The 16,003-nt window shown below is 46.8% G+C and overlaps 1 protein-coding gene across 2 annotated transcripts; it reads right to left on the bottom strand.

The window, feature by feature from the left end:
* Positions 1-1,346: 1,346 nt before the first annotated feature.
* Positions 1,347-8,059, bottom strand: zbtb18 (zinc finger and BTB domain containing 18; the record flags this gene model as incomplete). Of its 2 annotated transcripts, none has more annotated exons than XM_080016853.1 (2): positions 8,038-8,059; positions 1,347-3,055 (listed from the first exon to the last, which is right to left on the bottom strand). In XM_080016853.1, the coding sequence occupies exon 2, from the start codon at positions 3,036-3,038 to the stop codon at positions 1,347-1,349; it is 1,692 nt and encodes a 563-aa protein (XP_079872979.1). In that variant the 5' UTR covers positions 3,039-3,055; positions 8,038-8,059. The 2 variants fall into 2 exon arrangements, with proteins under 2 accessions (XP_079872979.1, XP_079872980.1); XM_080016854.1 differs by lacking the exon at positions 8,038-8,059 and adding an exon at positions 6,084-6,408.
* Between the last annotated feature and the right edge of the window lie 7,944 nt (positions 8,060-16,003).

Here is a 16,003-nt window from a genome sequence, read left to right as displayed (position 1 = left end):
AATGCGCTCGCGCACACAGCAGACAGTTCAATGCACACACACACACACACACACACGCTTCATATTGCTCCGACCCACTGGTGGAGAAACATTCTAGAACATTCTTCTGGGGGTCCGGCGACGGACCCACGGCGGAGTAGAGAAACCCGGCTTCATCCTTTATCACCCCCCTCCCCACCTCCCAAATGCTTTAAATTAACACAACTCAAAAAAAAAAAAAAAAAAGTAGACAAAAAAACAAAACATTTTCATGCGTTTTTTCCGTATCCGCGGGAATAATATTTAGTTTTTCAACAGACCACACTCTGGAGTAGTATTCACGAAAGAAAAAAAACGGAAAAAAAAAAAACGCCTGTTGTCAATTAATTTGATCAATTACAATGTGTACAGTAATACAGCAAATTCACATTTTTTTTTTTCAAAAACTATACAGGTTTGGACATCATGCAACAACAGCAGGTCCCATAAAAAAAAAAAAATAATAATAATAGTTAAAAAAAAAAAAATCCATAAATGATTACTGTTTTTAAAACTATAGCTCAACAATATACACCGACTTAAATTAAATACCTTTTCAACAAGAGATATTTTTAAAGACTGCCATCTAGATTTAAGAAAAATAACTAACAATAATAATAATAATAATAATAATATTAATAATAATTTGTAAAGATCTCTCACTTTTAGAAAATACTTCAAATTGATTGGAAGTGGGGGGGGGGGGGCTGTGCATCGCATGAGTGCCATTAGTCTGTCAGTTAGCTTTCCCCAACACACACACACACACACACACACACACACACACACACACACACACACACACACACACACACACACACACACACACACACACACACACACACACACACACACACACACACACACACACACACACACACCTGTGTGTAGGTATGGATAATGGTGATGATCACAGTACCCGTTTAGAGTGAGAGTGTGGACCTGAATTCTCGCTGTGGGTCTATGGAGCTGGGCGGCCACGTTGGCCAGCGCCGGAGTGTCGTGATGGAACACACACACACAAGATGACCCACGCTCGATAAAAAAAAAAATACAAACAAAAAAAATAAAATAAACAACACCTCAAAAAACACAACTGACAAAATAGAAATAAAACAGCGTCAGGAGAGAAAAATTAAAGACCCAAAACAGAAGTTAACTCAGTAGTAACATTTTCATGTGCTATTAAAGTGCAATTGAATGAGATTCGCGACGTACAAGAAACGTGACTGATTTTGACGCCAAACATCAAACCTTACCATCTCTATTCCAAACGGTCCCCCGCCCTCCCCTGTCCTCCCATCCACTTCCTCCCCCCCCGCTAGTCTTTACTTCCACAGTTCCTGGGAGCTGTCCTCGATGGCCCAGTCCCTGACGTTGGGCAGCGCCAGCGGCTCGCTCTTCACCGACAGCGAGTTGACCAGCTCGCAGTGGAACTTGCGGATGTGTCGGTACAGGTCGCCCGACTGCGTGAAGCGGCGCTCGCACCACTTGCAGGCGTGCGGCTTCTCGCGCGTGTGCACGACGGCGTGGCGGCTGAGGTTGTGCGAGTACTGGAAGCTCTTGCCGCAGGTGGTGCAGGTGTAGGGCTTCTCACCCGAGTGTGTCCGCTCGTGGCGCTTCAGCGTGTACATGCAGGAGAAGGTCTTGCCGCAGATGGAGCAGGTGGGCACGTTGACGTCGTTGGCCGGCTTGGCGCGCACGCCCTCCTGCTCCCGGAAGTGCGAGCTGAGGTGGATCTGCAGGACGTGCGGCGAAGGGAACACCTTGCTGCACAGCGGGCACATGAAGATCTGGGTGTGGGGGCCCGACAGCATGCTGGACACGTAGGGCAGCAGGGCGCCGTCCATGCCGGCCGCTTCGGCCTGGGCGCGCTCGCTGTCGCCCCCCAGCATGTCGTCGTCCTCCCCCGCCACGGGAGGCTTCTCGTCCCGCTCCATCTCGGTGGCCAGCGAGGCCTCGCGCAGCGCCGACAAGTGGGCCTCCAGGCCGAGCCGCCGTTGGGCCGACAGCGGCCCCGCGACCCCGTGGTGGTTCAGGCCACCGTTGGCGGTGGGGACGGTCGCCTTGGCGCCGCCGCCGTGCTCCATGTCGTAGTCCCCGCCTCCGGGCTCGTCGTCCTCGGATGCCGCTCCCTGCTCCACCTTTACCCGCACGGCAAGCGGGCTCTGCAGGCCGTCCGGGGTCGCCACGCCACCGAAGTACGCCTGGTGGTGGTTGATGTGGTTGCTACTGGCGATGGGCTTGACCGACAGGTCCAGGACGCAGTCGGCTGCGTCGCTTGACAGCTTCCTGCCCCGGCGCACGCCGCGGGAGCTGACCGAGCGCCGGGACCTCTGGGAAAGAGTGCCAGTGGAGCTGCTGGGGCTGCCGGCGGGGGAGAGCGGCTTGCGTCCCTCATCCATTGCCACCACACCCTGTGGCTCCGACTCCCCCCGCCGGGGGCTGGCCGTGGCGGTCGGCGGCGTCCCCGCTCCGTCCGCGGAGGGCAGCCTCAGCCACAGAGCCCCAGCCTCCGTCTTGGCCTCTTCCTCGTCGCTGGGCAGCAGGTCGGCGGTGGCCGGGCGCCCCGTGGAGCCGTCTGATAGGCTATCTGCCTTGTCGGAGCAGCTGGAGCCGCCGTCCTCCTCTCGCCGCGTGCTGTCGGCCTCGGCCGTGGCCTTCTGCTTCAGCCGCTTCTTGCAGACCTTGACGATGTCGTACATGTGCAGGTAGCTGGCGGCCGCCAACACGTCCTCCACCGGCAGCGCCTGAAAGCGAAGCTTGCCCTCGTACATGAACTCCAACAGCAGGGCGAATGCCGGCGCCGTGACGATGTCGCTGTTTAGGTGCACCACGTCCCGCTTGTCCAGCTGGTCCTTGTAGAAGAGGTGGAAGTACATGCTGCAGGACGCCAGCACGGCGCGGTGCGCACGGAACTGGGCGTCGCCCACCAGCACTGTGGAGTCGCACAGGAAGCCCTGGTGCCGCTGCTCGCTCAGACACTGGAGCAAATGTCTGCTGTGGTCTGGGAACTCCATCCTGCCGTCCTCATAACCTGCCGAGAGACGAGACGGGGGCGTTAGACATAATGCGAAGAAACACAACGTTTGGGGAAAATTCTCAACTGAAGAATTAAAGTCTAAATACAAAAGAAACTGAGATGCCCAAAATAAAAAGCATAACTAAGAAAGAGAAAACAGGTAATATAATATGAAACATAGTGATCTTTGATTTTATGACATGGTTGTCATCTGGTATTTACAATTTAAAAAAATAGATAAAGACAGAGAAATTCTAAATATTTTAAGAGAAAAATATTATAAATCCCCACCCAACAATTTTTTCCGTTTTGTAAAGTGCAGCATCGCTGCCTTAAAAATGTCTACAACATCTCCGCACATGGATTACAGTAGAGGCTGAGCAGAAGAGTGAACAAGTCAGGGACAGAAAGACAAAAATAGGTCTGAATTGTTGCAAAGCCATATAAAACAAAAATAACAAAAATTTTAAACATAAATCTCGCACACTTGCATTCATAAAATCCACCTCCACATACAAAACCAAATTACAACATACTAGTCGTACTAATATTTATGTACCAAGAGATCAGAAGATATGGTTAAAAAATGCTCTTATTTGTGATGTGAAAAATTAAATAGAAGGGACGGGTCCGTAAATTTTACAATTTTTTCAAATATTTGTATCATGATATGTACAGGATTATTTCTACTCCATTTCTAACTACATGTGTAACCTTTATGCGTGCAGACTTAATTAATATAATGCATATGAAAAACAATGGATTATTATCGCAGAAAAATAATGGCGGCACCAAGACAGTTTTTACTCTGAAAACGATCCTTTCCCGAACAAGCCTCTCTCTCTCTCTCTACCTTTCCTCCATCTCTCTCTCCACCTTCTCTCGATCTCTCACTGCATCTCTCCAACTCCTCTGCCTGCACTCCTGGATTGTCGCTGCTCCTACGCTGGTTATTTTTATTAACCCACTTTGGCCTGGCCTGGCACAGCCCCTTTAGGTAACCGGCTTTCAGCTGCACACACTGTCCTCACTTGCGCACACACCCACACACACACACACACACACACACACACACACACACACACACACACACACACACACTACCTACCTACCTACCGACACACCTACATAGTCTAAGTCTAGCAGGGAAACTGGCATGTGGAAAGAGCCGTGTTTAAAAAGAAGACAGCGTGTGCTGTGTCCCTCGCAGCAACGCTGCTGCCAGGGAATAAAACAAGAGAACAACACAACGCTGACGCACACCGGACGCCCTCAAAAGAAAAGAGCATTCCGAGTGGACCCATCCTGTGAAGAAAAAAAAATAAAAGAAAAAGAAAAGGAAACGAAAACCCTGCAGTGCATTTTTAAAACCCATTCAAGAGGGTATCAAGTGTGTCCGGCTGGTCAAAACGGGAAGGAAAGTCAAACCTGTAACCGAGCTGCTCTGTCCCGCTCCAACAGTGTTAACCAAAGCAGTTAAATCAGCTCATTTGAATGAGACCGAACCCAAGTGTTGTGAGCGTGTGTATCTGCACATCGAAGTGTGTGTGTGTGATTGCCCTCGTCCTGGTTCAGAGTGCTCTTAATGAGGGGGGTTATGGGGACATGGGTGTACCACCCCCTTCTTAAGCCACACACACACACACACACACACACACACGCACGCACGCACGCACGCACGCACGCACGCACGCACGCCGCTTTAATTTGAATCTTTTAAGAAAAGCGCCACACATCCGTCCCGTTGTAGTCGTAGCTGCTGCCCTCTTCCTCACCCACCCCGCTCCCCCCTCCACCCTCACCTCCAGCACCCAGAAGAGAAGATTTACAATACAATCACTGTAAGTGCCTTGCTCGTCACAGCATCAATCCTAATCCTTAAAGATGGCTAAAAATAAAGACACGGCGGTGTGGAGCTGGTCGTGGGGAGCATGCTGGGCGGGAGGTGGAGCTGGAGCTGGAAGGGGTGGGTGGGTGCCACCGCCGCAGGACCCGGGCGGGACGGGGCAGCTCGGGCGAAGGGGGTCCGAGGGAGCGCGCGCAGGAGAGAGAGAGAGAGAGAGAGAGAGAGAGAGAGGGAGAGAGAGAGAGACGGGGAGAGGGAGAGACGGGGAGGGAGGTATAGGGAGAGGCTGGGACGGCCGGCGAGTGAGGCTTACCCACATCTGATCCAGCTGACGGGGGCCATATGGCAGCTGCTAGCCAGATAAAGAGATTAAGACGAGGAGGGAGTGCGATTACAGCTGTCTAGCCAATTCAGGCAGCTCAAATCTGCAACTTCTAAATTAGTCTCCTCAACTACGGGCTGACGGGGAGAAGAGGGGAAAAAGAAAGAAAGAAAAAAAAAAAAACCCGAATAGCCGGCTTGGGGGAGGCGGAGGCGGGGGTGAGTTCGATTTAATAAGATTGAACCGGGGGAAAAAAGGCTGATGGCGCAATTATAAGTAGATACATTTTTTTTTTTTTTTTTTTTTTTTAACTCTGCCTTAAAAGTTTGACTTTCTCGTAATAATAAAAAAAGTTGTTTCTTTTCTTTTTTTACTCAATTGAAGTGTTTTTTCTAAATTAAGAAAAAGAAAAAACTGAATACAAAATGATTACAACATGCTTAATACATCCGATAACTCGACCGAAACCAAAAACAATTCTTCTCAAAATACCTTTCTAAGTTGCCATCATCTCTCAGTGTCCTCATTCAACTACTTGCTGTTTAATTCCTTCAGAACATGAACAGCAGAGGCAAAGCAAAGATACATTTAAAATTACCCACAGATGCCCCCTCCAAAATATGTAACTGCATACATAACCTTACACCTCCAAACAAGCTGATAACAGACGACTGTTACACTCCTGGATAGACCGCGCAACAAAGGTTTACTACCACGACACACACACACACGCGCAACCACGCACGCACGCACGCACGCACACGCAGGCTTTAACAAACACATGGGAGACCCCAAGAACAAAAGTACTCCACACTCGTACCCCAGACTCTCTCACTGCATCTCTCTTCCACAAACACACACACAAGCAACAGTACCTGCAGCAGGATGCATCAACTTGATTAAGTCCACTGTGGCAGAATAGATGGACTGAGGAAGGCTGTATCTCTCTCTCCTTCCTTCTCTCTCTCTCTCTCTCTCTCTCTCCTTCCTTCTCGCTCAGAATCAATGAGTGGGCAGAAGAGGAGAGGACAAGAGGGAGGCAGGAGAGGAAAAAACAACCACACTGCTCAAACTGCGAGAGACAGATGCAAAGTGGAGGAGATGTTGGAGGGGGGAACGAGATACCACGTCCCCTCCCCTCCCTCCCTCCCTCCCTCCTACTTCTAACTGGCGCTGATCGGCAGCCACACACACACACACACACACACACACACACACACACACACACACACACACACACACACAGCAGAGACACACTGCGCTAACTCTCCCAGGCTGCCGCTGAGGCTCACAATAAAGGACTGGGGAGGGGTGTGTGTGTGTGTGTGTGTGTGTGTGCGCGTATGGGGGGGTGGCAGCCTGTCAGCTGCTCTGACATCATCCTCAGATGGAGATGCTACCTCCAGCTGTGCTCTTTCTACAGCCATATGCTGCCTCCTCTACACTCTTGCCACCAGGCTCCACTTTCCTTCAACCACCGCCACCGTACGTACATCTCTCTAAAACAGAAGAGTGTCTAATGTCTATTCAAATTTGATTCAAATATATATTAAAAAAAAAAACAAAACGGGGAAAAAAATTAAATAAAAACAAACCGGCGGTGAAATCACAACCACCGAATTCAAAGTTTTTGACAAAAACATTGCATCAAAACTCTTCCTTAAACCAGTTCCACATCTGTGCTGCTGAGAATTTTAATCATTTTTGTCTGGTCGCTATAAACAAAGAGCAGCACATGAAGTGACAGCTCTCCCTCTCTCCCTCTCTGGAGTGAAATTCAAAACAGAAGGTGAACAACCTCTTAATGTTCTCCCTAAAACTTATCACAGCGTTTGTTTTCTTTCCATTTCGGGGACAGCGAGTTAGAACTGATCCGTGTGAATTCTGAGTGTGTTTTTGTTTTCCTACAATATAATACGATAATAAGGGAAATTAGAAACAATTAACCGTAAATAAATGTAATACTTGTACAAATATATATTATCTAAATAAAATGTCAATATTCTTCCCAAAAATATGCACAACGAAAAAAATATTTTAGACAGGCATGAGTTTGCTGTAATATATTTTTTGGATTATAATAGATTTTAAAAATGCATTTTAAATGTACACTTATTTAACCGGCTATGGCAACCCGCCCGGCCGACAGGGAGTCGTTATTCCACCCGAACATTAACTTCACAACTGGAATCCCAAACTTTTTCGTTTCATTTCATCGCGGCATCTTTGACGACACCGTCGACTGCGGGAAACCCGACAACCACCGCGGAGAACCGAAACCGAACGCACGTGAAGCGGTTTGGAAACGTCCCCCGGAACGTGATCGGCGTCACTTTTGGAAGAACACACCTACAGTGACGCCAAACAAGTTATATCCCCAAACGGGAACGATTCGGGCTCCATTCCGAACTTTACCCGGTGCAGCCACAGCCATAACCCGACGCATGTCCTTCCATAGTTGCTAATGAGCCGGACGGAGCAACACCGACACGGGGCAAGCGAACAGACACACACACACACACACACACACACACACACACACACACACACACACACACACACACACACACACACACACACACACACACACGGTCAGCTAGCTAGAGCCGACACGGCTAGCAGAAAGTCAGCCCACCACCAGGCCAGGTTGGGGAGCTACTTCCAGCGGAGCGCAGGGCCCCGATGCTATGCCAACACCGGCGGGGAAGGAAGGGCTAACACGGCCACCGACAGTGTTGAGACAGCCCAGTAAGCTAGGGCGCTCCGGCTACTTTTAACCCCCGGCCGAGCCTCCTCTTATCGGACTCGGGCGTTATCAGAGGCACTTACAGGCGAAACCAGCTCCGACGTCTTCCCGCTTCCCCTTTCCCGTCGGAACGTGCTCCTCGTCCGGGGCGCCGAACTAGACTGACCCGGCACTAGTTTCCCATAACCAGGGCTGCGGAGGAGCCGTGCGGCGGAGGGACCGGGAGGGAAGAGTCCGGGCGCGCTGCGGCGGCGGCGGCGGCGGCGGCCAGATGTTCCGAGCTGTTGCTGCTCAACTCGAGGGGGGTGGTTGGGTGGGGGTGGGCGGGGGGCGGGTGGGGGGGACTCGGAAGGAAGGCGGCGGGTTGACTGGCAGCCGCTGGAAGCCAATGGAGCCGGCGAGAGTGGGGCGCGGAGGCGGATTGGAAGCGGCCCCGGAACAGTGCGGCGGGGAGGGACGTGTCTTCCTTCGGCGTAGGTTGACACCGAACAACAACAACAACAACAACAAGAAGAGGGAGAAGAGAAAAGAAGAACCAAAGGAAGAGAAACAAAACAAAAAAGGGGGCAGAGCCAACTGGTTCCGCGAGCGCGAGGCGGCGGACTGGCGCAGCGGAACGCGAGCGCAGTGTGAGCGCAGCGCGAGCGGCCGCGCGGTGCGCCCTGGGTAGTGTAGTCCAGCGCGAGGAGGGGAGGGGAGGGGGCGTGGCCGGAACAGGTGCACCGCACCTTTGAGGGGGAATGCCGCGTTCCTGAGAGAGTCGGACTCGGACGTCATTCATTCCGCCTCCTCCTCCCGGAAGCCCCTCCTCCGTGCCTGTGCGGAAAACGCGCTCACGCGACGTTCAAAACAAACGCGGAGTCGTCTAAAATCGCGAATCACCGCTCTGACGTCACGGTGATTCCGCCTGGAATCCCGTCGCGAACGGCCGTTCGGACATTCGCTTACCCTTTCCGTTTTTCTACTTAAAACAAGAGCGTTTCATGGCCTAACTCTCTTAAAGAAACGTGACTGTGTTAGAAATGGAGCAGAGTAAATGTGCAGCATAGACATTTTCTTTGAAATGCAGTGAAGTAAAAGTCGAAAGTCTCCAAAACGGAATATACTTAACACTCTTGAAATGTGGGGAACGTGCTGCCAAAGTCGGGGCGGGGCAGGTTTTTTTTTTTTTTTTCCCCCGAGCGCCAACTTGGACTGAATGCAGCAGAGTGGTGCAGAGTGATGTGTGACGTCACGTTTGACGGTCAACAGGTCGCATGTGTTCGCGTGCTGTCGCATGTGACGCGGACGGCGTTCGCAGGGGACAAGACGGGGCGAGGTCGACCACCAAACAAAAGCACTTTGTCGATACCAGCCGCGGCTGCAGAAAGTCAACAGAGAGAGAAACACGTAGAGCTCCGGCAGGTCGAGTGGACAACAGCGTTGTCATTGCACGCAACGCAAGTCCACAGCTTCTCCAAGCCCGTCCATACTCCATGTTTTACCTTCAACGGATGGCATTCATTCGTGCATTTACATCTAGTTTTGTTTATTTTCAATCTTTGTTTGCAGTCATCCCAGTTGCCGCCGCGGCAATGACAACAAACAAAGAACCCCTTCGCTCGCCCCCTCCCCCGACTCCAACTCTCGGTGTTTACCAAGCAACAGAAGTAAACAAGCGAGGCCATGGACGCGGGCGCCGCGTCTTCCCCCAAACCGTTTGCTTGCCCGCTCCGCAGCTCCGAGGGCCTGAGCCGAGGGCCTGCGCCGAGCCCCATTTGCATTCCTAAACCCGTCCCAGTAAACTAATTGGCGTTACTAATGGATGGCTGCATGAACTGTGACACGGTATGGTGATGGTTTCACACAGCCCCGTATCATGGCTGAAAGACATGTTAAAATGCAAATGAATCATGGCCCATTTATCTGTGAATTCATTTGGGGATACACAACACAATACAACCACACGGAGGACAATTGGCCTCTTGTTTTTGCAATTAAATATAATTAGGCGTGACCGACATTGCAGCGTTTATTCTCACAAAAGCGCTCATGAGATATATTAATAATTTCTTCATTTGAGTTGTCCAATGATCGGCGCAAGCGACAGCTTAAGTCTCACGAAAAGCCAGAGCGACAGAAATTAACTAAATACTTCCAAATGAATCAATTATTAATGCCGGGAGCAGCCAGAAAGAGAAATTGGTTGACGGGTCGTTTGGGAGACCTCTCTAACTCGGGGGTACAAAAATGTATTTTTCAAAGTGGGAAGTTATTGAGTAAACTTTATTGCATCAAAGGGCTTCTATCTATCCCAACGTTTTTTGGCGTTTGACAAATTTCTAAAAATGGACAAAAAGAAAAAAATCACCCATTTAATTGTATTGACAGAAATGGGACATGGAGATTCAATTTCAGGATTTTGAACCAATGTGAAATTACCTGTGGGTCTGATGATGATTATTTTTATTTAACTATTGTTATTATTATTGTGGTTGATGTGATATAAAAAAAAATATATCATAAAATTCCATCATATAATTAATCATATAAATACCCAAGCAAATAAATAGAAATATCCTTAAAACAGACACGTGTGTGTACCCAATTAAATCCTTAATTGACACACTGTGGGACTGGGAAGTCATTTCATGTGGCTGCTCCTCTCACCACCTCTTGAGGTCACTGTAGATTCCATGTTTTACTCTTCCGTCTCACTCTCTCCTGCCTTGGAGTAGAGGGTCTGGGTGGTTTGCGAGGCCACTTCTTTCTTGTGATTGTCTGGATTGTGTGCTTTTTGACAATAACTTTGTCCTTTTGTGTTATTGTTAATACCAATTTTATGGAACTATATTATCATCCCACTCAAATCAATAGGGGAGTTTTGTCTTTGTCTCAACATGTCCGTTTTACATTTATAAGGAAGGAAGTCTGAGAAGGTTGCTTCCCCACACCACTGGTTTCCCCGTCTTTTAAAAGTCAAAAGGCATCTATAACACAGTGTTATTAAATAATAGTGAATATAAATACAACCGCTAGAAGAACATTTTAATAATTATCCTTCTCATGTTCCTGTCACTCAATCCAGAATGTAACTTCATTTGTGTTTCAATATGTAAATATTTAGACCATATATATATATATATACAGTATAAATATATATATATATACAGTATAAATATATATATATCCAGTATATTATCCCAATGAATGCTGATGAACACTCGTTTTTGCCAATGAGTCTAAATATGGGCCATGTCAGTTGATGTATTCTTTGTTTTGATGGAAAAATATGACATGGTAAAAATGCTAAAATGGGATTGCTTACAATAATTACTCAATTATTATATATTATTTAATAATTATACATTTTGAGAATTGTAAATGGATTGGGGCGTCTTGAACTGGTAAATACTGTACCTGTGTAGGAATTCACTGGACTACCAGTAGTCGACCACAAGACCATCCATGGACTGTGCAAAGCCTCGTAATCAAAGCCTTTTGTGAGTGGCTCGCTAACCTGGGACTTTTTAAAGGTGCCAGCAGCTCCCTCTGGGCTTGTGGTACTGTGCTTGCGTGTGGTTTCAGGGAAAGCCATCCATCCATCCATCCATCCATCCATCCATCCATCAAGCACCCAAAGCTAATAAGCGATCCTCCCAGCGCCGCCTCCCCCGGCCCCGCTCATCATCTCCCTAATAGAGGTGCATGAGAGCGGAGCGACTCTGGGAGACGTCGTCTGGCGAGGGTGAGGGGAAGGCAGGGCGGGCGGACAGATGTTGAGGGCGATCAGATTTAGCCGCCGTCCAAGGCCGAGATGGATGGACGTGAGATTAGGCGAGAGGGTTGGGAGTGGGAGGGAGGGAGGGAGGGAGAGCGAACGAGAAGCAGCCTCAAGCGGCACAACTTCCTTCCCCTCCGCTCTCATTCCCGCTTTACCCAAGCACCCGGGGAAGCAGCGTGTCCACGGGACCACACACAGTAGCTGCCAGATAACCAAAACCAAACCACACGACCAAAACCAAACCGCACGACCAAAACCAAACCGCACGACCAAAACCAAACAATATGACCAAAACGAAACAAAACGACCAAAACCAACCAATATGACCAAAACGAAGCCACACGACCAAAACCAAACAATATGACCAAAACGAAACCACACTACCAAAACCAAACAACACAACCAAAACCAAACCACACAACCAAAACCAAACCACACGACCAAAACCAAACCACACGACCAAAACCAAACCACACGACCAAAACCAAACAACACGACCAAAACCAAACAACACGACCAAAACCAAACCACACGACCAAAACCAAACCACACGACCAAAACCAAACAACACAACCAAAACCAAACCACACGACCAAAACCAAACAATTTGACCAAACCCAAACAACACGACAAAACCCAAACAACATGACCAAAACCAAACAACACAACCAAAACCAAACCACACAACCAAAACCAAACCACACAACCAAAACCGAACAACACGACCAAAACCAAACAACACGACCAAAACCAAACAACACGACCAAAACCAAACACCACAACCAAACCCAAACAACAAGACCAAAACCAAACCACACGACCAAAACCAAACAACACGATCAAACCCAAACAATATGACCAAAACCAAACCACACAACCAAAACCGAACAACACGACCAAAACCAAACAACACGACCAAAACCAAACAACATGACCAAAACCAAACACCACAACCAAACCCAAACAACAAGACCAAAACCAAACCACACGACCAAAACCAAACCACACGACCAAAACCAAATAACACGACCAAAACCAAACCACACGACCAAAACCAAACCACACGACCAAAACCAAACCACACGACCAAAACCAAACCACACGACCAAAACCAAACAATTTGACCAAACCCAAACAACACGACAAAACCCAAACAACATGACCAAAACCAAACAACACAACCAAAACCAAACCACACAAACAAAACCAAACCACACAACCAAAACCGAACAACACGACCAAAACCAAACAACACGACCAAAACCAAACACCACAACCAAACCCAAACAACAAGACCAAAACCAAACCACACGACCAAAACCAAACAACACGATCAAACCCAAACAATATGACCAAAACCAAACCACACAACCAAAACCGAACAACACGACCAAAACCAAACAACACGACCAAAACCAAACAACATGACCAAAACCAAACACCACAACCAAACCCAAACAACAAGACCAAAACCAAACCACACGACCAAAACCAAACCACACGACCAAAACCAAATAACACGACCAAAACCAAACCACAGGACCAAAACCAAACCACACGACCAAAACCAAACCACACGACCAAAACCAAATAACACGACCAAAACCAAACCACACGACCAAAACCAAACCACACGACCAAAACCAAACAACACGACCAAAACCAAACAACACCACCGAAACCAAACAACACCACCGAAACCAAACAACAGCACTAAACAATGGCGACTGCATTCACTGTTTTTTATAGTCGATGTAAACACTTTGTTCTGATTGTTTCGGTTGTGGTACTGCAGCGTATTTAAGCCCAATCTTCGATTAAGGGGAAAAATAAGAAAAAGCTATAAAAACCAAAAAGAAACGTTGCAAAGAGATTATTAGTAACTTGGGGGCATTGGAATGAACCCATGATAACAGATCACCAATTATGGATTTTGGAAAGATGCGTTGACTGTGAACCATTAAAAAAAAGCAATTATTTAACTCCTACCAAGCAGAAATACATCCACCATCCACCGTGTGAGTACCAGCCCAGCTGTTTTTTTTTTTGTGGTTTTTTTTTTAACTTCCCCAGAAGATGGGAGCAATGATCTCACCAGACTGTGGGGGGATGTCGGTCCATATAGTTTAATGATCTGATAATCTGGCCCAGTGTGGCTGCAGTTGTAGGCGGTCTGGAATGCAGCCATTTTGACTGAGTGTAAAATATTCATGAACTATCAATGGCAGCCCATCTGATTGGCTCGGGAACATCTGCTGCGTCTCTGTGCCTCTAGAGGTGCAGCATCTGTCCATTTGGGTAAAGTGTGTGTGTGTGTGTGTGTGTCTCTTTTTTCTTTCTTTTTTTATTTTTTATGAGTGCATGTGACAGAAGACATTCTTCTGTGTGTGTCTCAAGGGGCCCGGACATCAGGAGAAACAACTGTGTGTTTAACTTGTTTGTCTCCAGATGGTGGAGGATCATCTCGGAAATGATCAAAAAATAAGTCCGGGCTTTAACAGGATCTGTGCTTGTCAATCACACATCTCCCTCACACGCACGCCGTCGCCCTGTGTGTGTGTGTGTGTGTGTGTGTGTGTGTGTGTGTCTGTGCGCGAGTTTGTTCGCACCTGCGCGTGTGAAACTCAGGGAAAGCTGTCGAGCTTTGGCTGAGGTTTTATCATGGACATCTGGAAGCTAAATTGGTTAATGGCGCCTCCAAGCCAAGAGCCAGCCGGGAAGCTCCACCCTTAGCTAGGAGTGTGTGTGTGTGTGTGTGTGTGTGTGTGTGTGTGCGTGCGGGTGTGCGTGTGCGTGCGTGTGCGTGTGTGTGTGTGCGCGTGTGTCCGTGTGCGTGTGTCGAGGGGTTCTCTACATCTGGCCGGCACCCCTCGCTGCCTTTGACATACACCACTCCCGGGCAGACGAGGAATTCTCTCCTCCGTCCAAATTCTCAATTTTAGAACGACATCACTGGCTTTTCTTATCCTGCAGTATAGAAAGAAAAAAAAGAGTCATTATGATTTTGTTTCAAGACGATTCATCACAAATTATTGGCTACGTAGTAAGTTGCCCAGAGCACACAAACACAGTTTAACTTGGGACTCCAGTGAAAAAGAAAGTACCACACTGACATTTCTACTGATGTGAAAGTATCAACGTATTTGCTCTTAAAAGAACTTAAAGTATTAAAAGTAAAAGTACTTTTCAGATCTAGTACCCTGGATATAACCCATTCTATAATACTTCATAAATTCTAAGTATAGATATACTCTCCTTTTTCCTGCAGGTGATGCTCAGTGTGTATCATGGTTTAAATCTACCATAAAATGAAAAACAGTATAGGTGGTGTCACAGTCACTTTAGATGCAACATGCAAATATAAAAACATGCAAATATAATTTATTATATATACATTTATTTTTTAACTTTTGAATTTGTCTGTTTACCTTGTCTCTAACTCCTGTTTTATTGTGCTTACTATGTCTTTATTTTATTTTATTTTATTTTATTTTATTTTATTTTATTTTATTTTATTTTATTCATGCTGGTTTAAATTTTCTTCTTTTGTGTTTCTTCTGTGCTACCTGCCTGTAAAGCATTTAGTAACAGTACGTCTTGAGGGTTTTAAACAGGGTTAGTTACTTAAAAACCGTGACTGTGTTAGAAATGTAATAGGGTAAAAAGTAAAGCTTAGACCTTTGCTTCGAAATGCAGTGGAGTACAAATCGAAAGTCTCCAAAACGTGATATACTTAAATAAGCACAAATACTTGGAAAACGTACTTGTGAGTACAGTGACAATGTAACACCCAAATGAAATAAAATTGATAAGCGAGTTCACCGTAGAGAACCAACTCGCTGAGCAGTACTTGTTAGGATTTTTTTTCTGATTTGTTATCAGCTGTCGTTGTTCTTTAAAGATGATGGACAAAACAAAAGCACTGTTCATTTAAACTATACATTACATGACATGACATGACATGACATTATATTATATTATATTACATGACATAACATGAAATTATATTATATTACATGACATGACATGACATGACATGACATTATATTAATGACATGACGTGACATTATATTACATTACATTACATAAAATTAAATCACATTACATGACATGTAATTACATGACTTGACATTATATTACATTACATTTCATCACATTACATTATATTACATTACATTTCATCACATTACATTATATTACATTACATGGCATTTCATTACATTTAATTATATTACATTACATTATACTACATTACATGACATTACATGAAATTACATAACATTATA

Source organism: Zeus faber (assembly GCF_960531495.2).
Source record: "Zeus faber genome assembly, chromosome: 16".
Lineage (NCBI taxonomy): Eukaryota > Metazoa > Chordata > Actinopteri > Zeiformes > Zeidae > Zeus > Zeus faber.
Note: the sequence above shows the minus strand (reverse complement) of the source record. Positions and strands in the feature narration are given on the sequence as shown.